Consider the following 22,948-nt stretch of genomic DNA (forward strand, 5'->3'; position numbering starts at 1 on the left):
CTTTGGGATGAATTAGAGCGGAGACTGTGAGACAGGCCTTCCCATCCAACATCAGTGCCTGACCTCACAAATGCACTTCTAGAAGAATGGTCGAACATTGCCATAAACACACTCCTAAACCTTGTGGAAAGCCTTCCCAGAAGAGTTGAAGCCGTTAGAGCTGCAAAGGGTGGGCCAACTCCACATTAAACCCTGCAGATTAAGAATGGGATGTCATTAAAGTTCATGTGCATGTAAAGGCAGACCTCCCAAAACTTTTGGCAACAGTGTATATATTAAATCCAACTGCTATACTTGTAATGCACACATGCAGCTGATATTCTATAGTTGTGTCCCAAATGACGCACTATACACTATGCACTTGTACACTATGTACTAATGCACTATGTACTCAACCATGTAGTGTATGAACTTTACATGGTTATTTTGTCATTCAACATCGGAATCTGGTAGTGCCTCCCCCTCCACTACGCAATTAAAGCTGCGACAGTTGAGTGCATGAAGTGTCCAAAATTACACACTTTCCACCGCTGGAACTTTCCCCAGGAACTTGTGATTCGACCGCAGGAACCGGGGTCTAAATAAAGTTCCAGGTAAAGATTTCCCCCTCAAAACAGCCCTACTCGCGAGGTAGTACTTTTTCAATGTTCAGGAACTTTCGGGGGTGGGACTTGGGCGCTGAACATGCTAATTGGTTGAGCTCACGCAGCATTTTATTTCAACCTAAAAGTCTGTAGCGGTGCGTGCAGTAAGAGTTGTTTACTATTCGAATAAACAATGGAGTTAAATTTAAAGTTTAAATTTAAATTTAAAACAGACGACGAGGTTCAGGCTTTATTAAGTTTATTTGTGGAGGACGAAATCCAATTGGGAACTGTAAAGTTGCGCGCAGTCCTATGTCACTAATCTTCACGGTACTTGGCCGCGATGGAAACGCGATGGAAATGCAGACAACAGCAGGTCTGAGGGGAAAGAAAAGAGTTCCTGAGACAAATTGTTCCAGGTCATTTCGGTGGAAACGGGGCTTTAGTTTTTTTCCGTTAATTTAGTGAATCATTCGGGTATTTAAAGTGCACTTTTTCAGTGTGAACACACTACTTACATTATTTATACTTAAAAAACGTTATAGAATAGTGCATATGTATGCGAATTGGGACGCACCTTGTGTCTGTTGCTTTTATGTGTATACAAACAAATGCACACAGCATGATAAACCATTTTCAGCCATTTTTCATATACAGGGAGACTGCCATACTGCTACAACCCTGACATAAACAGTGTGACACATGTCCTCACCAGACGTGATGCTGTAACGCGCGATAAAAGGCATCTTTTTCATGTCAATCAGAGTTTGTCCTAACCAGCAGTGACTATTCTATTTTAGGGTGCGTTCACACTAGAAGGTCGGTTCGTTTGGTTCGTTTGGTCCAGACCAAAAAACAAAAACAAGATATATAGTCAAGGTCCGCTTAGCGTTCACACTGGCATTTTTAACAGCGAACCTAAAGTTACCGAACCAAAGGCATAGGGACACGGTCACAACCTGATTGGTTGGCTTTTATGACGTACATTTCGCGACGGAGCTTGCTTACCGAACATTCAAAACAATGCTGTGTGCTGGATTAAACGCCATCATTTTATGCGTGTACATATGGTTTTATTTTTACCAGCTGAGAACTCACGAAGAGCTCATAAAATGTTCAAAACATTCAAAACAGCTGCAAGATTTCCTCCGTTGTATGCAGAAACGAAGATCTGCATATATTGATGAGGCACTTGTTGATCCACGTTTGTACTCTACTCATTTTGGATACACCGATCTTTCCGCGTCATCAAATCAGCTGACTTGTAGCGTTGCATCTTGTGACAGCACGTCCTGTTTTTGGTTAATTTACATGTCTTTAGTCCGTGTTGCATTCATATATCAATCGAACCGCACCAGAGTTTGTTTGGAAGCGGACAGAGACGCATCTTTTTAGCGGCCTCGGTCCGCTTGTTTGGTGCGCACCAGGGTTCGGATGGCAGAGTTTACATATGTTCAAATGAACCGCACTAACCGAGCAATCGAACCAAACATGACAAGTGTGAACGCAGTTCAACGCGCCCTTAGAAAAGGATTCCATTTCTACAACTTCCCAGCTGGAACAACCACATCCAAATGGTGCATCTCAATCAGCTCCCTAGTTCAGTAATCAGAAGATTTTAAAAGACAAACCGCTTCTTTATTATATGTCAGCATAAACACACATTGCTAGACAGGTAGTGAACACATAGGGCCCGATTTACTAAACAGGGCAAGTTAGCGTGAGAGCGCAATTCCAAAAAAAAGCGCCAATAGGAGTGGAAAGTTCTGCGCGTGAACTACTAACGACATGCAAATTAAACACAGACACAGCCGGATAATTTCCATAATGACCAACGCAATCTACCAAGAGCAGCGCAGATTAGCATCTGGTTTATGATATGATTTTTTTGGGTGGTAAATAGTGGCACAAAGACCAGTAAATTGACAAGAGCAAACCTTCTGAAAGGGAAACTCCTACAAAAGCATAAAGTCAGCTGCAAAAATAACCATCAACGCCTTTTCAGCGCTCATTTTTCACTGCGTGTCTTTAGTAAATCCTGACAGTAGTTTAACATCAAAAGAGGGTTTGTGCTGGTGCAAGCTGTTAGTAAATCTGACAAATAGTTGATAGTAAATGATAATCTGAAATGTTGTAAGGATATGTAACAGAACAATGTTTATAAGCATAAAAATAATCTAAAAAAGATATAGGTCCTGCCAGTTTGTTCATTAATACCAGCGGTGACGTTCTATGACGTTGTACATCGCCAGAAAATGTGTAATCACTGTCCCAATGTGTAGTGAACCAGGGTCCAGTGCCCGTTATCCGTGATTCATGAGCTCGGGAGCTGATTGAGACACCCAACATATGACAATGATAATCTCAGGTAGTGTTTATGTGCTTTGTTTAATGTTAAGAGCATCTAATATGAGTTTGAATATCATTTGTGTTCTTTATAGCCACACTGAAAGTGACAATTATTCACCTCAGATCTTGAAAACAAATGAAAGGAAACAACAACATTTAAACAAGTGTATTCTAAGACAAAGACTGTTTCAGTCACTCAGAACAGTATTTTTAATAATGTTAAAATGTAATATTTATTCATTTAATAGGATAGACTTCACCCACACGCTCTTCTGATTGGCTGTGATTTTCGATTGCGTCTCGTAGTGGTGTCGGATCTGGTGTGGACCGACAAATTGCTTGTTGCCAGAATTTCATCACATTGTGTCTGGTTGGGACACGGTGTGACACGTCAACACATTTCAATGTCATTGTTTAATGTAAAGATATATTAAAAATAATTGTTAGAATCAGCCCTTGGTTATTTATTGCATTAGAATGTTTGGTATATTAATGTGCGACATTTCAGCCCTAATAACCAACATCAAAGTTAGTGCAACACCATAACACCATAAGCACCCTACAATTCAATATGCCCTATAACCTCAGAAACTACAGGAGTGATGCTGTCCCACTGAGAACACAAATTATACGTTTGCATTTGACTAGGCAGATGAATAATATCCTTTGTTCTGTTCTTTACAGAGGATAAGATCCAATTTTAACTCCATTTCCTGTTCATGTTATTCATAGAAATTAGATCTACTTTTACAATTTAATTAGGGGCTTTGAATAAAATGAAGGATAAATTGAATTCATGTTCTTGTCTAGAATAGATGAACTAAAATTGAGGGGCTAACTTTACCCTTAAACTTACCCACAATCACCACAACTTCCCCTAACTTCACCCTTAAACTTACCCACACCTGTCCCTAACTTTACCTTTAAACTTACCCATACCACCACACCTGTACCTAACTTTACCCTTAAACTTACCCATACCACCACACCTGTCCCTAACTTTACCTTTAAACTTACCCATACCACCACACCTGTCCCTAACTTTACCCTTAAACTTACCCATACCACCACACCTGTCCCTAACTCTACCCTTAAACTTACCCACACCACTACACCTGTCCCTAACTTTACCCTTAAACTTACCCAAACCACTACACCTGTCCCTAACTTTACCTTTAAACTTACCCATACCACCACACCTGTCCCTAACTTTACCCTTAAACTTACTCATACCACCACACCTGTCCCTAACTTTACCTTTAAACTTACCTATACCACCACACCTGTCCCTAACTTTACCCTTAAACTTACCCTCACCACCACACCTGTCCCTAACTTTACCCTTAAACTGACCCATACCACCACACCTGTCCCTAACTTTACCCTTAGACTTACCCACATCACCACACCTGTCCCTAACTTTACCCTTAGACTTACCCACACCACCACACCTGTCCCTAACTTTACCCTTAAACTTACCCATACCACCACACCTGTCCCTAACTTTACCTTTAAACTTACCCATACCACCACACCTGTCCCTAACTTTACCCTTAAACTTACCCATACCACCACACCTGTCCCTAACTCTACCCTTAAACTTACCCACACCACTACACCTGTCCCTAACTTTACCCTTAAACTTACCCAAACCACTACACCTGTCCCTAACTTTACCTTTAAACTTACCCATACCACCACACCTGTCCCTAACTTTACCCTTAAACTTACTCATACCACCACACCTGTCCCTAACTTTACCTTTAAACTTACCTATACCACCACACCTGTCCCTAACTTTACCCTTAAACTTACCCTCACCACCACACCTGTCCCTAACTTTACCCTTAAACTGACCCATACCACCACACCTGTCCCTAACTTTACCCTTAGACTTACCCATACCACCACACCTGTCCCTAACTTTACCCTTAAACTTACCCTCACCACCACACCTGTCCCTAACTTTACCCTTAAACTGACCCATACCACCACACCTGTCCCTAACTTTACCCTTAAACTTACCCAAACCACTACACCAGTCCCTAACTTTACCTTTAAACTTACCCATACCACCACACCTGTCCCTAACTTTACCCTTAAACTTACTCATACCACCACACCTGTCCCTAACTTTACCTTTAAACTTACCTATACCACCACACCTGTCCCTAACTTTACCCTTAAACTTACCCTCACCACCACACCTGTCCCTAACTTTACCCTTAAACTGACCCATACCACCACACCTGTCCCTAACTTTACCCTTAGACTTACCCACATCACCACACCTGTCCCTAACTTTACCCTTAGACTTACCCACACCACCACACCTGTCCCTAACTTTACCCTTAAACTTACCCATACCACCACACCTGTCCCTAACTTTACCTTTAAACTTACCCATACCACCACACCTGTCCCTAACTTTACCCTTAAACTTACCCATACCACCACACCTGTCCCTAACTCTACCCTTAAACTTACCCACACCACTACACCTGTCCCTAACTTTACCCTTAAACTTACCCAAACCACTACACCTGTCCCTAACTTTACCTTTAAACTTACCCATACCACCACACCTGTCCCTAACTTTACCCTTAAACTTACTCATACCACCACACCTGTCCCTAACTTTACCTTTAAACTTACCTATACCACCACACCTGTCCCTAACTTTACCCTTAAACTTACCCTCACCACCACACCTGTCCCTAACTTTACCCTTAAACTGACCCATACCACCACACCTGTCCCTAACTTTACCCTTAGACTTACCCATACCACCACACCTGTCCCTAACTTTACCCTTAAACTTACCCTCACCACCACACCTGTCCCTAACTTTACCCTTAAACTGACCCATACCACCACACCTGTCCCTAACTTTACCCTTAAACTTACCCAAACCACTACACCTGTCCCTAACTTTACCTTTAAACTTACCCATACCACCACACCTGTCCCTAACTTTACCCTTAAACTTACTCATACCACCACACCTGTCCCTAACTTTACCTTTAAACTTACCTATACCACCACACCTGTCCCTAACTTTACCCTTAAACTTACCCTCACCACCACACCTGTCCCTAACTTTACCCTTAAACTTACCCATACCACCACACCTGTCCCTAACTTTACCCTTAGACTTTCCCATACCACCACACCTGTCCCTAACTTTACCCTTAGACTTACCCACATCACCACACCTGTCCCTAACTTTACCCTTAGACTTACCCACACCACCACACCTGTCCCTAACTTTACCCTTAAACTTACCCACACCACCACACCTGTCCCTAACTTTACCCTTAAACTTACCCACATCACCACACCTGGCCCTAACATTACCTTTAAACTTACCCTCACCACCACACCTGTCCCTAACTTTACCCTTAAACTTACCCATACCACCACACCTGTCCCTAACTTTACCCTTAGACTTTCCCATACCACCACACCTGTCCCTAACTTTACCCTTAGACTTACCCACATCACCACACCTGTCCCTAACTTTACCCTTAGACTTACCCACATCACCACACCTGTCCCTAACTTTACCCTTAGACTTACCCACACCACCACACCTGTCCCTAACTTTACCCTTAAACTTACCCACACCACTACACCTGGCCCTAACTTTACCTTTAAACTTACCCATACCACCACACCTGTCCCTAACTTTACCCTTAAACTTAACCACGCCACCACACCTGTCCCTAACTTTACCCTTAAACTTACCCACACCACCACACCTGTCCCTAACTTTACCCTTAGACTTACCCACATCACCACACCTGTCCCTAACTTTACCCTTAGACTTACCCATACCACCACACCTGTCCCTAACTTTACCCTTAAACTTACACATACCACCCCACCTGTCCCTAACTTTACCCTTAAACTTACCCACATCACCACACCTGTCCCTAACTTTACCCTTAAACTTACCCACATCACCACACCTGTCCCTAACTTTACCCTTAGACTTACCCATACCACCACACCTGTCCCTGACTTTACCCTTAAACTTACACATACCACCCCACCTGTCCCTAACTTTACCCTTAAACTTACCCACATCACCACACCTGTCCCTAACTTTACCCGTAAACTTACCCACATCACCACACCTGTCCCTAACTTTACCCTTAAACTTACCCATACCACCACACCTGTCCCTAACTTTACCCTTAGACTTACCCACACCACCACACCTGTCCCTAACTTTACCCTTAGACTTACCCACACCACCACACCTGTCCCTAACTTTACACTTAAACTTACCCATACCACCACACCTGTCCCTAACTTTACCATTAGACTTACCCATACCACCACACCTGTCCCTAACTTTACCCTTAAACATACCCACGCCACCACACCTGTCCCTAACTTTACCCTTAAACTTACCCACACCACCCCACCTGTCCCTAACTTTACCCTTAAACTTACCCACATCACCACACCTGTCCCTAACTTTACCTTTAAACTTACCCACATCACCACACCTGTCCCTAACTTTACCCTTAAACTTACCCACACCACCCCACCTGTCCCTAACTTTACCCTTAAACTTACCCACATCACCACACCTGTCCCTAACTTTACCCTTAGACTTACCCATGCCACCACACCTGTCCCTAACTTAACCTTTAAACTTACCCATACCACCACACCTGTCCCTAACTTTACCCTTAAACTTACCCATACCACCACACCTGTCCCTAACTTTACCCTTAAACTTACCCATACCACCACACCTGTCCCTAACTTTACCCTTAGACTTACCCACACCACCACACCTGTCCCTAACTTTACCCGTATCCCACCTCAATATCAGCAAAAGTGTTTTGCAATACAATATGAACACAATAAGTATATTGTACTTATTTTTTTGATGTAAGTACATAGTAGTTAAGGCCACCTAATATAAAGTGGGGCCTCATATTCTATTGAGTCTCTAGAACTCAACACAGGACTCACGTCACGCTAGTGTTTCCTACAGAATACATACATTGACCTAGCCTGGATGCCAGCCGAATTTAGCCCCGCCCACAACATTTGAGTTCGGGAAATTCGGTCTGGAATTGATCCGTTGTGGAGCAACTATTCCCGAACAGGAGCAGTTCGGACCAATCAAATGGTCAGGGCGGGCTTTATACGATGATGGACAGATGATCAACAGTAACATAAGCATTCACGTCACCAAAGAGCGCTTGGGTTGAATTAGTTCTAATCCTAAATGGAGAACTTGTTCTTACATGCATTCACCTTAACTATTTCTCTCAGAAATGATCGTGTTGGTAAGTACTCCTGTGTTATTTACATTGCTTGTTCTGATCTCTTATATTGGGCACTTTTTGCACTTGAATTGGCTTATTCTTACTGTTGACACTGAAAATGATGCATGCGTTTTTCTGAGGGATTGCCGTTTTGACAGTTTCCACCTGGACATAGTCATATTTGCTAATTATCTTTAATGTATTTGCCCGGTTTTGACCCAATTCTTTTTTACAACACCAGCAAAGATCGTTTACACTCATCTTCTTATTCTACTTGTTCCAGCGTGCGTGCAGTTGAGTTCTGTTGAAAACTAATGTTGCTCTGATTGGTTGTAGGTCTATCCAATTGAGGTCTTTCCTGGTTCGGTTGAAACACGCCCCATAATCACAGCCCAACGGAGCAGAATCAGACTCATATTCTGACTAAAATTGAGTATGACGACATCAGGCTAACATTGACCTGCTTCAGTGTGTCAACTGTTATATTGCTATCATGCATTTATAGACTAAAAGACAATACACTTAGGAAAATAGTATGTGCTTAATTTCTGCTGCTTATGAAAGAACTAAACGCTGTGACCCTGTAAATGAACGTGCTTGACCACCTCTCGCAACTTCTTGTGCTGGAATCAGAGGATGAAAAACAAATATGAGCTTTCAATTTCGATAATTTCATTTGACAAATGTTTTTTCTACTCCGCTCTGCTTCATCCAGTTTCAACAACTGGAATTCATCAGCTCCACTGGAGCAGGAGACTCACACGAGATCTCTCGCTTTCTCTTCCTTATACAGAATTACACATGCTGGATTTCATTTCCACACAACACGGTCTGACCACTTCCAACCTCGGCCAAAAGTCACAATAACACTGAAGTCGAAGTTTTGGGGAAAACAGGCTCAATTGCAATTCTGGTTTTCTGCAGACACACACACACAAACATTGGGTTTCCATGTTTTATGGGGACATTCCATAGACATAATGATTTTTATACTGCACAAACTATATTCTAACCCCTAACACAGAAAACTTTCTGCATTTTTACATTTAAAAAAAAAAACAGTCTGATTTACAAGCCGTTTTCCTCATTGGGGACCAAAACATGTCCCCACAAGGACAAGGAGTTTGGATATTGCCATCATGAAGTAGGGTTTACCTGTCCTGAACCACACACACACACACACACACACACACACACACAAAAGCATATTTCAAATAAATGCTATTTTTTTAAACGTTCTATTTATCAAAGCATCCTAAAAAAATTATCACCGTTTCCACAAAAATATGATTGTCAATATTGATAATAATCAGAAATATTTCTTGAGCAGCAAATCATGATATTAGAATGATTTTTGAAGGATCATGTGACACTTAAGACTGGAGTAATGATGCTGAAAATACAGCTTTGATCACAGGAATAAATTACATTTTATGATATTCAAATAGAAAACCAAATATTTCAAAATATTACCTTTAAATAATACTGTATATAACATAAAACATTTAAATGCGTGCCATACAACCTATTGCATCTTCCATGCTGTTAGCTTGTAAAATCATCATTAATATGGCAACAGAATTAGATATAACAGATAGTGATGACAATGTCTGAACAAATAGATCTGATTACATCAAATGACACAAAATTCGACTTTTTCAGAACTGAAAAAGCAATTTTAGTGTACAGTCTGATAAGGAAAACCAGATCTGGGCCACATTTAGCAGCACAGTGAACGCAGTCTCGAAGAAGTCTATAACTTCAAGGTCACTGACACTGTATAATTCACCCCAGCGAATTTAAATCTGGCACATGTTTCTTTTTCCCCTCTTCACGCTCTGTTTCATATTCACACACACTCCATGTTACCAGAGACGTGTTCTCAATCACTCTCACCGTGAACATCAATGTCAAACTGAATAAAATCAGAGGTGAGCTACAGCTCACGCGGTGACCTCAGTTCCCGCTCATCTACCCTTCAGAAACACAGCCCTGTCTGGCTTTCTGCATGATATGCTGCACAACACGGGCGTCCACGTTTGCGGTTCCCTCTGTGGTAGATTCAGTAATTAGACTCTGTTGTGGCGATTTGTCGCTCTCAGCATCAATCTGTCAGAGCGAATGTTCATTTGCATTCAAAAACAGAGCCAGCGAGGGTTCGTTTGACACAGGCGTCATTACACTGACCTGACTGACCGCTCCACGCTGCTCTTTCACTTCAGAGATACAGACTTACAGTGTCAATCAAACCTTTAAAAGCAGATCTTGTGATAAAAGCAGACGGAGATATACTACAATGCTTTATACTCAAATACTTAACCAAAATATACACTGAACTTATAGCTTCAATAGTATTTTATTGTGAGAGTCCACAAACGTTGGTCAAAGGGCAAAAACGTTTTATTAAACAGGGCAAATTAACGTGAGAGCACAATTCCAAAAAAGCGCCAATGGGAGTGAAAAGCTCTGCGCATGATCGACTGCTGACGCTCAAATTAAAGAAGACAAATTCAGCCGGATCATTTCCATAATAACCAGCAACGAGCGCAAACCTTAGTAAATCACCTTGCGTGATTTATTTAAATATTCTCCTCCCATACATTTTGCATCTGAAAGGGAAACTCCTACAAATGCATATGCAATAAGATCAGCCACAAAAATAACCATCAACGCCTTTTCAGCACTAATTTATCACTGTGTGTCTTTAGTAAAACCTGACCTTGCGCTGGTGCAAGCCGATAGTAAATCTGGCCCATAGTCTTATTTTAATTGCAAAAAGTTTCTATATTTAATTTATCCGCAAAAAAATATATTACTGCAATACCCATCCATGTTTTTAACCTTTTTAATAGTCAAAACTATGGTAAAAACACCACAATTACTACAATACAACTGTAATTTTGTAAGAAATATAGTTATAAAAATGGCAATAAAAATAAATTGTTATTGTGACGACCCTGAGTCTTCCTGTCTTTCTATTGGGCAGGATGGAGGAAGTTTCTGACTGGTTCTTCTGTTAATTGATGATTAGTGTATATTAGTGTATATAAGAGTGAATGAAGATGGTAATAAATAATTAATGGTTAATTTGCTTATGCACACACACACACACACTCACACCCACACCCACACACCTATACATTTACACATTTTTATTTCACTTATGGACTTATGGAATTACTAGATTGTTTATTACTAGATTGTTTATTACTGCACTATTTTGGTCTGTCTGTTGAAGGGGAGAAAAAAAATTGTGTGTATAAAGTCAGACTTGTGTGTATAAAGTCAGAATTGAATTGTGAGATATAAAGTCAGAATTGTGTGTATAAAGTCAGAATTGTGTGATAGTCAGATTTAAATTGTGTGATAGTCAGATTTGAATTGTGTGATATAAAGCCAGAATTGTGTGTATAAAGTCAGAATTGTGTGATAGTCAGATTTGAACTGTGTGTATAAAGTCAGAATTGTGTGTATAAAGTCAGAATTGTGAATATAAAGTCAGAATTGCGTGTATTAAGTCAGAATTGCATGTATAAAGTCAGAATTGTGTGTATAAAGTCAGAATTGTGATGGTCAGATTTGAATTGTGTGATATAAAGTCAGAATTGTGTGTATAAAGTCAAAAAAAAGAAAAATAAATGGAAAAGAAGGGGGAAAAAATTGCCTTTTTGACAATGACTTGTGTTTATAAATAGCCCCTTTTTTATTTTTTTCTGTTGTTGTTTTCTGTTTAGTTATTAAATTTTGTATCTTGACTACATTTTGTATGTGTATACTCTCTTTCCACTACGAGAGTTTTGTATTTTGCTGTTTTTTGTCCATAAAAAAAATAAATAAAATAAAATAAAAAAAACTGTATATAAGAGTGGTGTGTATCATTTGAGGCAGGCATTCTCTGTGGGATAGTCATTCCCAGAGATGTCTCCTATTCAGTATGTAAGATTTTACTGATTTATTTCTCATTTGCTTTTGTTTGTATTTCTTATGTCATGAAGCATACATTATTTGTAGTAAGTTTATTTATTTCTTTATTATCCATAGACTTCTGTTCATCTTTCATTATCCATTATTGAGTTATTATTTCAATTTAATAAACAATTTTCACTTATTAGACGTTGTCGTCTGATCCCCTTTTATGTTGCGACTTCAAACGAGCGGTCGTAAAATTTAGTTGCAAAAAGATTCAGACATCTTCTGTCAGACTAAAGGAAACACCAGATACAGATACATGTATATCTCAGAAATGGTTTTAGATTAGGATGAAAGTGGGTGTAAAAAAGAAATAATACCATTTATTTAAGGTGTCTGGAAGAAGTGCTTGAAAACATTAGAGGAAAACAATGTAAAAAATGAATGAATAAAAAGTTTAAATAAAATAAATAATAAAACAGAAATAAATACAGAAAAATTGTGCAGTACTATGGAGTAGTGAAAAAACAGTAATGTAATAGATTTTTTTTTAAATAATATTTTACAATATTATTTTTCCCCACAGTCTGTATACATACAAATATGTGGCTGCCTTTGAAATTATATAATGTGAGTTCTTTGATTATATGTAGGGGTCTATAAGATTGAAAACTCATGCTGCCGTAATATATAGCAAAGTGCCACGGTAACCTTCTGTAACCATCATTGTACCACGGTACCTTGTATTTGGTAAAGGGAGAGAATGATGAAGGACTTACTCATTTTTCTGTAAAGCAAGTAGCAGTTGCTCACCGTCCACTTCAATCAGCACCTTCAGTGATCCCGGATGACCCTAAAAATCAGACAAAGACACACAGATAGCAGTCAGAGACAGAGAAATTCAAAGAAATCACATTTTTGTAATCACCTCCAGACATCCTCACATTAACGGATGGTGAAAAAATAAAACTCATTGTAGCAGAGGGCAGTCTGTATATCAGCATGAAGGAAAGTGGGTTTAAAATGACTTTTAAATACATTTAGTACAGTCAAAACCTCAAGTGCATATTAAAATGTTATTTTTGTAGTTGAGGCGAGTTTTCAAAAGTTTGCATTTTCAGTCCCCATAAATACAGTTGTCATGTAATTGAATGGCCAAAGACATAAAAAGATTCACATTTTTCAGTTCAGATTTGAAGAATTAGACCAAAGCATCTCATTAGACACCTGTTTCTGCATTAGCATTTCCTCTGCATCTACCCATATAACGCTGGTTGTCATGGCTGGTTGATTGCCACTTGAAGAGATGGCAGCTGATTGGTTGATTGCATAATTACTCACACCTGTGGCACTTCTGGACGCTCTATAAATACCATGTTGTGCCGATGAACCCATCTCAGCACACTTCAATCTGTCAAACACTCTGATGACTTGCTTTTCAGCATTTTCTTGGTTTGGATTTACTGATAATACCTTGAAATGTTACTTTTTTGGTAGAGTTTATGTAGATATTCAGTTGCATGACTTAATAAGTAAATAGTGTGAGTAAAAGCGCTGGTTTATTCACACAGTTATATTACCCGAAGTCAATGAACATTTTAAAAGTGGTTAGTACAAAAACACACATTCCCGATGGCCCTTCATTTTTACTCTCATTAAATATTTAGAGAGTAAAATGGGTTGCAATAGCAGTTTCATGTTTTGTTAGCAGTTACATTAGTGGAAGATGAAGTCCAACTGCTGCGTAATAGACAACGCAAGGCCTTGGACCAATAGACAGCGAGAGAAAGCATATTTCCAGCTTTGAGTGGGCTTTTGTGCAGGATAAAATGAATCCGCCATTGTGTCGTAGCTCTATAGCTGTCAGGATTAGTTTTATGTTTCAATTCTCTCTGACATTAATTCTCTTCACGCTCTGTAAGTCTGAAAGTTCGGCAGATTTACTCCGAGGCTCTGAGGGAAATGGATTTAAACCAGCCAGGCGTTGACAAAATACAGCAGAAATAAGCATGAATCATCTGTCCAACATGAAGAGCTCCATGCGTCATTGCATATGTATGTTAATGCGCGGCTACAACCGTGACAAATTCACACAAGGTAAATCAGATTGGGAGAGAACGTTTGCTAAGTAGCACAAATTTGACCTAGAATATGGGCTGACCTTCATCCAAAAACAGAGAAACCCAAGGAAAGTACGGGATTCCAGACTCTTTCCCATGGTAAAATCGCTGTAAAATACGTCACCTTATGGCCTTGCTTTATTGAACACATGGACGTAACATTCACTGTCTCGGTTGAAAAATGATTAAACCGCATGGAATAAGTTTATGGGTTCATAGGAGTGCATGTTCTTGCATGCATAAATCTCTGATGAGAAGACATTTGGGGGTTGACGCTCTTATGGATGTACCTTGGTTACAAAACCACCGCTAACAACTTTGACCTCCATAAATCTGTAGTTAAGCAAACAAATGGAGTAAATTTAACACCATTGCAAGGGTTCCTCGGAGAGGTTTCAAAGTTAAATCACTGCAAGAGCCCAAAACCTCAAAGCAAGAAGTACAAAAAAACTCAACAAAAGTCAGTCGTGACTGGCACTAGCTTGTACACAGTAAGTATTCATTCTCCCCCTACTGGTGGCCTACAGAAAGAGTCACTCGACAAGTCACTAATTAATAAATCTACTAGGGAACAAGTGAGACTTGCATTATTGAATGATCACTAGTCTCCAACAATAACATTAACTCCCATCTCAATTTTATCGAAGACCACCTGGAGGATCTAAACAGCCATTTGAGGACTGGAGCGAAAAGAGACGAAACAAAAGTTTAAAGTGTCAGTATATATGAAAAATGTCCCACAAAAACAAAACACCGCATTCCAGCTGAAGAGCCTCATTCCCGGGCTTGATGTGTGGTGTTGGGAGTATTCAGGGATGTTCTTGCGCTGCTCCAGGAAACTTTACAGGAGAATGTCATTATGTCAGTCGGTGAGCCAATGCCAACTGGGTCATGAAGAAGAACGATGATCTGAAAAACACGTGTAAAGCTGAAGCCTTGGCGCAGAGGGTAGCGCATTAGCTTGGTTGTCGTAATGTGGGTCCAGACTGTGTCATGTCCCGATACATTTCCCTCTACCTTTTCCCATAGTTACTGCCTCCCTTGACTTTCCTAAAGGCAAAATACCATAAATAAAATGAAAAAAATCATGTAAATCTACAAGGGCTGTAAAAGAAGAACTTGTGCATTTTGCAATAAAAAAACAAGTTAAATGGAAAAATTCACCTAAATTCACCAGCACTGTCATACTTTATTCACCCTCATGTTGTTCCAAAACCTTATGCTGCTTTTTTTCATCAATTTTAACCCATTGAAGCCTACCGTATCATACACTCTCAAAAAAAAAAAAAAAAGAATACGAAATTGTACCATTTAAGGGTAATTTTTTGTACCTCTAAGTCAGGGGTAGGCAAGTTCAGTCCTAGAGAGCTGATGTCCTGCAGAGTTTAGCTCCAACCCTACTAAACCACCACAGTATCAAACTCATGGCTCCCAGCATGCATTGCAGCATTAAGTATGTCAGCATTGTTGAGATTAATTTGCTGATTCTTGATATCTGTGTGCGTCTAAACTTTCTTTCTCCCAACATTTTTTAAAATAAAAACACTTCCAAATTCAGAATGCCTGATCTGTGGCAAGGAAGTATTGTTGGTGAATATTATTTATTAATATATTTAGTCAGTGATGAGTTTAGTCAAACATTTTTCTTCAATTTTTGTTTATGGCTTCTTTTGATTTGAACAGATTATGTGTTTTGTTAACACTGTTATAAAAACCACAAACTCACATAAAAAGCCAAGAGTCAAACTGGCCAACTAAATGAAACACTAATCACCATAATGGTGACCAAATATTTTCAATAAAACCAACATCTAAACCTCTGTTAATTCTCAATAAGAGCTTCTATTGATGTCTTTCAGGGTTGGAGCCAAACTCTGCAGGACAGCGACTCACTAGGACCGAACTTCCCTGCCAATTGTTTAATTGTACCCCAAGGACCAATTGTGTACCTTTTAAAGGTATAGTTATACATTTTGTTCCCCAAGGAACAAAATTGTACCTCCACTGTACCTTTTTTTCTGAGAGTGTACTTCCTTCTTAAAGGCATAATATGTAAGATTTTAGATGTTGTAAACATAATATCAGAAAATCTCTAGAATAATGTTATATATTTTGTTGACCAGTGTACTTACACTATCCCAAATGTTTCCAACAATGTTTAAATCCAGAGAAATCAACTATTTTAACCAGTCTTACGGACCGTGTCATTGCATCGCCTGTAAATTAAGTCATACCCACGTTACCCTCGATTTCCGCATAAACCATGGAAATGCTAAAGATGTTTTAATATAGTATGTATTTTAATAGACAGGAGTAAAATTAACCATTGTTATACAGTGCAACACGGTAAGTCTTAATGTTTAAATCCCTTGTTTTCTTGATTCACCGCGAGTAACGTTTTTACCACCTCAGACATTATTTTATCAAGAGGCTAACATAGCATAATCAGAGAGAGCTTTCTCCATCACACAATAAATGTTAAAATGAATTGCATGTCATTTAGCTACCCTCATTGGTAACACTTTACTTGAAGGGGTGTGCATAAGATGCACACGTCATGTCATGAATATGAAGGAGTTTGTATGCATGTTTATGACAACTATTATTAAGTGTTTTATAATTATGTCATTTTTAATGCAAAGATGACATTATTTGAGATGTCTTTGTCATGACAACTTGACATTACCAAGACAACATAACCTGGTTATTACATACTGGTTAAGCCATGCAGCATTTGGTCCATATCAATGCAAAAACAGTTAATTACAGCATCTCACACATTTATATTTTCTTGAAATGCTTTTTTAACATCATGGATAAGTCTAGCTAAGACAGCATCATAATGGCGTACACCTAACCAGTGGTGCCACTCTATCATTTTGAGGTGAGTTTTCAATGACTCTATGACGCCATAGTTTAGGTCAAGAAAAATATTCATGACACCGTTATAAAATAATTTGACAGAGTATTAACACTTGATGACATTTTAATGACAAATTCAACTTGTACCACTGTAGTTTAGGTCAAGAAAAATATTCAAGGCACTGTTATAAAATAATTTGATGGAGTATTGACACTTAATGACATTTTAATGACAAATTCAATTTGTACCACTGAAAAAAAGTGTTCATAAAAAAAATCATGACATTATAATGGCCTCATGACAGCCAACGTCAAAACCAACCACACGACAGTTTAATGTAATGTTAACCCATAAAGCTAAGTCATTTCTTAAGTTTGATAATTAATCTGCTATGTCATGTTTATGACAGGTTATGTTGTCTTGGTAATGTCAAGTTGTCATGACAAAGACACTGACAGGTTAGGATGTTTTAGTTTATGTCAAGTTGTCATAACAAAGACATCTCAAATAAAGTCATCTTTGCATTAAAAATGACATAATTGATCGAGTGACACAACCGCCTTCATATTCATGACATGTGTCATGTCATGATTATGAAGGTGTCATGTCAGTCTTATGCACACCCCTTCAAGTAAAGTGTTACCCAGTCATTTAGTCATCCTGTTTTTATTGATAAGCATAATATAATCTCAGCGACCGGTGTTTCGCGCAGGTCTCTCTCATTAGCATTCACTCCCATGGCTCTCGGCGCATCCTACTTCATACCACCGTAACGTTAATAAAACTTTAATACATTCGCTCATTCATGATTTCTGCCCGAGTCCGCCGGATACCTTTCCATCGGATGTGGAGGTGAAAAGTCAAGACTACAACTCCCATGATTCCATGCTCATTCACGGCGTCATCAAGCTACGCCTTATTTTGAATAAGCGACCTCTAGTGGCGAAACTTACATACTGTGCCTTTAATAAAAAAAAGTAAATATAAGAATAACTTTTAAATATTGGTAATATTTCAAGATGAACACTTACTGGACTGAAGCAACTTAGGCTTATTCGATTATCCATTTTATAGAAAAAAATCAAAATATGAGTATATGATGAATCAGGTCATCTCTCAATCATCATCATTCTGTTTAAAAAATTATAATAATACCAGTTCAAAGAAAAAAAATAAACCACACAAATCTTGATGATCTCCATTCCATAAATTGGTTGAGAAATGTTTTTCATTAAGGACAAAAGCCACAATTCCCCTCCAGGACTCATGTTCCCTCACAGGCAGGTCTGTTCGCCCAAAACATATCAAACTGTTCAAACTCACTCCTTGTTCAAAGAAGAACAGGCATGTAATCATAATCTGTACTGAATATGTTAATCTTTAAAGTCTAACTTCAAAGTCAACATACACTGCCCAGCCAAAAAAAAGTCTCTGTTTGGATTTAAATAGGCAAAATGCTTGAGAGTCTATGGTTGGATCGTATTTGCAGTGATTCTTGTGTTTCTAGCATGTAATATGTTTGGCAACAGTTCTTTTAACCCGCATTGAGGGTTTAAAATTTTTCAACAACCATGCAGGAAGACACATTTCAAATTTCAGGACTAGATTTTTGGTGATGAAAATTACCGCCTGTTCCTTAGAGTATAGCACTGGAGATAAATGTGGTTCTATGGTTAGTTATGACACTTTTTTGTCCTTTTTTGACCTTTGACAGAAGTGGTTACTGTGAACTGTGATTATATGGAAAAATGTGTAAAGATTTTTTTTTCTTTTGTGTTTCACAGGAGAAATAAAGTCATGTGGGTTTGTAACAACATGAGGGTGATAAAGTCATAACTGTCATAAGGATAATTTATATTTTTAGTAGAACCATTTCTTTAAAGAAAAGCGAACTTAGCCATTTGAAATGTTGCATGGTCTAAAAAGAATGAATGAATCCGAGTAAAAACAGTAATGCTGGAAGTGAATGTGCAGAACTGAATAACAGACCTATTTAATTGCTTGAAATACTTTTTTCAAGCAATGTTATAAATTCCACAGGCATTCATTTAGACAGCTACAACAAACCTTCACTAGTAACACTACCTTTTCCCTGTGTTCTAATGCTGATTCCACACACACATTGGATTTGGGGATCTTTGTTGGCACTTCCCATAGGTTTAATGACTTTTATATTGTACAAAATGTATTTTCTGTCCCCTAACCCTAAACCTACCCATCACAGAAAACTCTGCATTTTTACATGTTCAAATAAGCATAATTTAGTGTGTCTATTACTCCATTTCCATCGTGGGAACCAATGGCTGGTCCTCACAAAGTAGGTTAAACATGTACACACACACAGAGAGAGAGAGAGAGAGAGAGAGAGAGAGAGAGAGAGAGAGAGAACCTTGTGTGGTCCGATTTACTCTTTATGATTGTTGCTCACGGCAGTACACATGTAAAAATTTGTCTGTAAATCTTTTTTACACACTCCAGTAAGAAAACAACACACTCCAAGTAAATAAATTAACAAACAAATGGGCTTCAAAACAGTCCTGCGTGTCTCCATTCCATAAATTGGTTGAGAAATGTTTTTCATTAAGGACAAAAGCAACAATTCCCCTCCAGGACTCATGTTCCCTCACAGGCAGGTCTGTTCGCCCAAAACATATCAAACTGTTCAAACTCACTCCTTGTTCAAAGAAGAACAGGCATGTAATCATAATCTGTACTGAACACGTTTATCTTTAAAGTCTAACTTCAAAGTCAACATACACTGCCCAGCCAAAAAAAAGTTGCTGTTTGGATTTAAATAGGCAAATGCTTGCAGTGATTATTATGTTTCTAGCATGTAATATGTTTGGCAACAGTTCTTCTAACCCTCATTAAATGTTTAAACAACCATGCAGGAAGACACATCATGACCATAGTCCAGGATGACCATGTCAAGATTCATCAGCTCAAACTGTGAAAGAATGGTTGGGAGGAAGTATGAAGAATCATTTCCAGACCTTAAATTCATGGAAAGTCTTTGGGATGTGCTGGAGGAGACTTTACAGAGTGCTGGACTCTTGCATTGGCAATACAAGATCTTGACCAAAATCAGATGAGCCTCTTGATGTGGATAAATGTTGTGATGTTGTGATGAGGTACATCAATTTTTAGTCAAGATCTTTTATTGACAATGCTATGTGGATAAAGGCATATACAACCCATTTAGAGAGCACTACCCATTTAGAGGGCTCTACTTTCCATGCTTGAATGTTCATTTAACACATCATTTTTTACATATTTGACGATGTTGCAGCTCCTCTCTTCCCAGTCTGTCAGTAACGCTCTGTTTAGTTGCTGTCTCTATGAAGCCCCTCCTTCTGAAAAGTGCAGTGTGCTCTGATTGGTCGGCTGGACCAGTGTGCTGTGATTGGTCAGACACTTTGAGGATGTCTTGGAAATGTCCCACCCCTTACCATAAGCGCCAGTTTCAACCATAGACTGTAAAAAAAAAATACGGACGTAGTGTCCTTGATGTCACCCATAGGATTCTGAAGAGCAGTTTTGAAGCGTAAAGTAGGGTCGAGCTGGCCGGTGCCATTTTGTCAGCGCGTCACTCCCGGATAATAGAAAATGGGCAAAAAGGCGGGACGTGGGCGGAGCTGAAGTGACGCGATGACTAACAGACAGCAGATAAATGGCCATTCACCTGTCACTCGAAGTGGCCACGCCCTTAATTATGCAGAACTTTAATGCTAATGTAAACTAATGAGTTATAAAAAAATTCACCCCTCTCACAGTTGTCATGAAGGGCAAAATTAGCCCAAAATATAGACCAAAACCACAATCTGTACCAGGCTGTATACATGTTTTAATTTGCTGTAAAGTTGGGCATTTTAACATGGGGCTCAATGAGATTCTGCTCCTTCTGGAGCCTGTCCCTAGCAGCCAGTCGATGAATTGCAGTTTAAGTCACTTCCGTATTAGCTTCAAGAGAAACTGCGGGAGGTTGCCGCTCGGTTTCAACACACTATAAACTAACTCAAACAGGCCCCGTCCCTTTAGTCTGCGTATGAATTATTTAAATGAGGAATAGTGGCAATATTGCGATTAAACTTTACCTCATGTAAATGCAATACTTTGATCAAACTACTGTGATTAAGCTCATAATCGTAGTAACCATAGCCGCATTAAACTAGGTGGCATACGCTGATTTAAATCGCAATAAACAGGCATGTAAACACCTTAAATCACATTATTACCGTTACAGATTAAAACAATGGCCCTTAACATGCATACTGTATGCCTATCTGAGTGTGGTATAGGCTAACCATACTTATTAGCGAATAATCAGAATAATGAAAATTGCATGTAAACAGGAGTGAAGATTTCCACTCTTGTCATGAAAGACCTTACACTAATTATTAGAAATAATCGCATTATTGGTGCACATGTAAACGTGGTCACTGATATAGAGAATAACTTCCTCTGGAGTGACTTTGCAGACCTTTTTCATGCTCAAACAGCAACATTACACACAAAAGAAAGTTGAACATGTAAAAAAAAGCACATATTGAACTAGAAAGAAATTGGGGACTTGATTTTACCAGTGACTTACCATTGACTTGATGAGACTAACCGGTCCCTGCTGTCCTCCAATGAGCAGGTGTGGTTCAACGACGTCATAATGCTCCAGCGTGTTTAGTGTATTGTGTTGACTCGGATAGGCAGCTGAAAGAAGAAAAACAAGTACATGACGACATCACCTTAAAGTGAACAACAAATCTTCGGTCTAGACTTTTCATTGACTGACGACATCACTGATTCACAAACATTGTTAATCTATGCTTTCAAACATCAAGTTTGCCCTGACAACAATCTCCCTGGAAACTGCAGCCATTTCAGGGCTGATTCGATTCAGATCAGACCTCTATAATGACCTAATGAAGATTGTTCTTATGGCCCCGTCCATGATACATAAAAGTGACATGACACACTATACAGTGCAGCCACAAGAGATGAAAATAAGGCTGTAAATATAGTTTAAAATAATTGAAATGTAATATTACAATAAAACTGTTAAATATATACACAAACTGCATCATATTTCTCACTGAAATGAAAATGCACTGATCTCTCCTTTATCTCACACAACAGAGGTCTGTGACGACTGGTTTAATTTCACACAATGTCGCTGCTTACAACAAATCTGTTACTAGACAGTCTTTTTTTCTGTTTTTTTTTGTTGCTGCAAAACTGCATTGTATTTATTTATTTTTTTATTCTTTTCCATTCAGCATATATCAATATCAAAAAGTAAAATCAAGTATAAACATTTATTCTTTTGTTTTTGTTTTCAATGTCAAGCACATTCAGCAATCCATATGGTAGGCTAGTTTTACTTTTTATTTTTGAGTCATAATGTCCTATATATATATATATCAGCCTGCAGGCATAACATTATGACCATTATGAGGTGAAGTGAATAACGCTGATTATCTCTTCATCACGGCACCTGTTAGTGGGTGGGATATATTAGGCAGCAAGTGAACATTTTGTCCTCAAAGCTGATGTGTTAGAAGCAGGAAAAATGGGCAAGCGTAAGGATTTGAGCGAGTTTGACAAGGGCCAAATTGTGATGGCTAGACGACTGGGTCAGAGCATCTCCAAAACTGCAGCTCTTGTGGGGTGTTCCCGGTCTGCAGTGGTCAGTGTCTATCAATAGTGCTCCAAGGAAGGAACAGTGATGAACCGGCGACAGGGTCATGGGCGGACAAGGCTCATTGATGCACGTGGGGAGCGAAGGCTGGCCCGTGTGGTCCGATCAAACAGACGAGCTACTGTAGTCAAATAGCCTGA

At 39.0% G+C, this 22,948-nt stretch overlaps 1 protein-coding gene across 2 annotated transcripts in view; it reads right to left on the bottom strand.

Annotated features, from left to right (window-relative positions):
- Positions 1-22,948, bottom strand: part of adam12a (ADAM metallopeptidase domain 12a) — a 173,656-nt gene that overhangs the window by 110,332 nt on the left and 40,376 nt on the right. For both annotated transcript variants that reach the window (XM_079846048.1, XM_079846049.1), the window contains exons 2-3: positions 21,708-21,820; positions 12,913-12,986 (exon numbers count right to left, since the gene is read on the bottom strand). In XM_079846048.1, coding sequence (XP_079702174.1) covers positions 12,913-12,986; positions 21,708-21,820 — 187 coding nt within the window. The remainder of the gene's footprint in view (positions 1-12,912; positions 12,987-21,707; positions 21,821-22,948) is intronic.

This window comes from Gobio gobio (genome assembly GCF_949357685.1).
Source record: "Gobio gobio genome assembly, chromosome: 20".
In the NCBI taxonomy this organism is placed as follows: Eukaryota; Metazoa; Chordata; class Actinopteri; order Cypriniformes; family Gobionidae; genus Gobio; species Gobio gobio.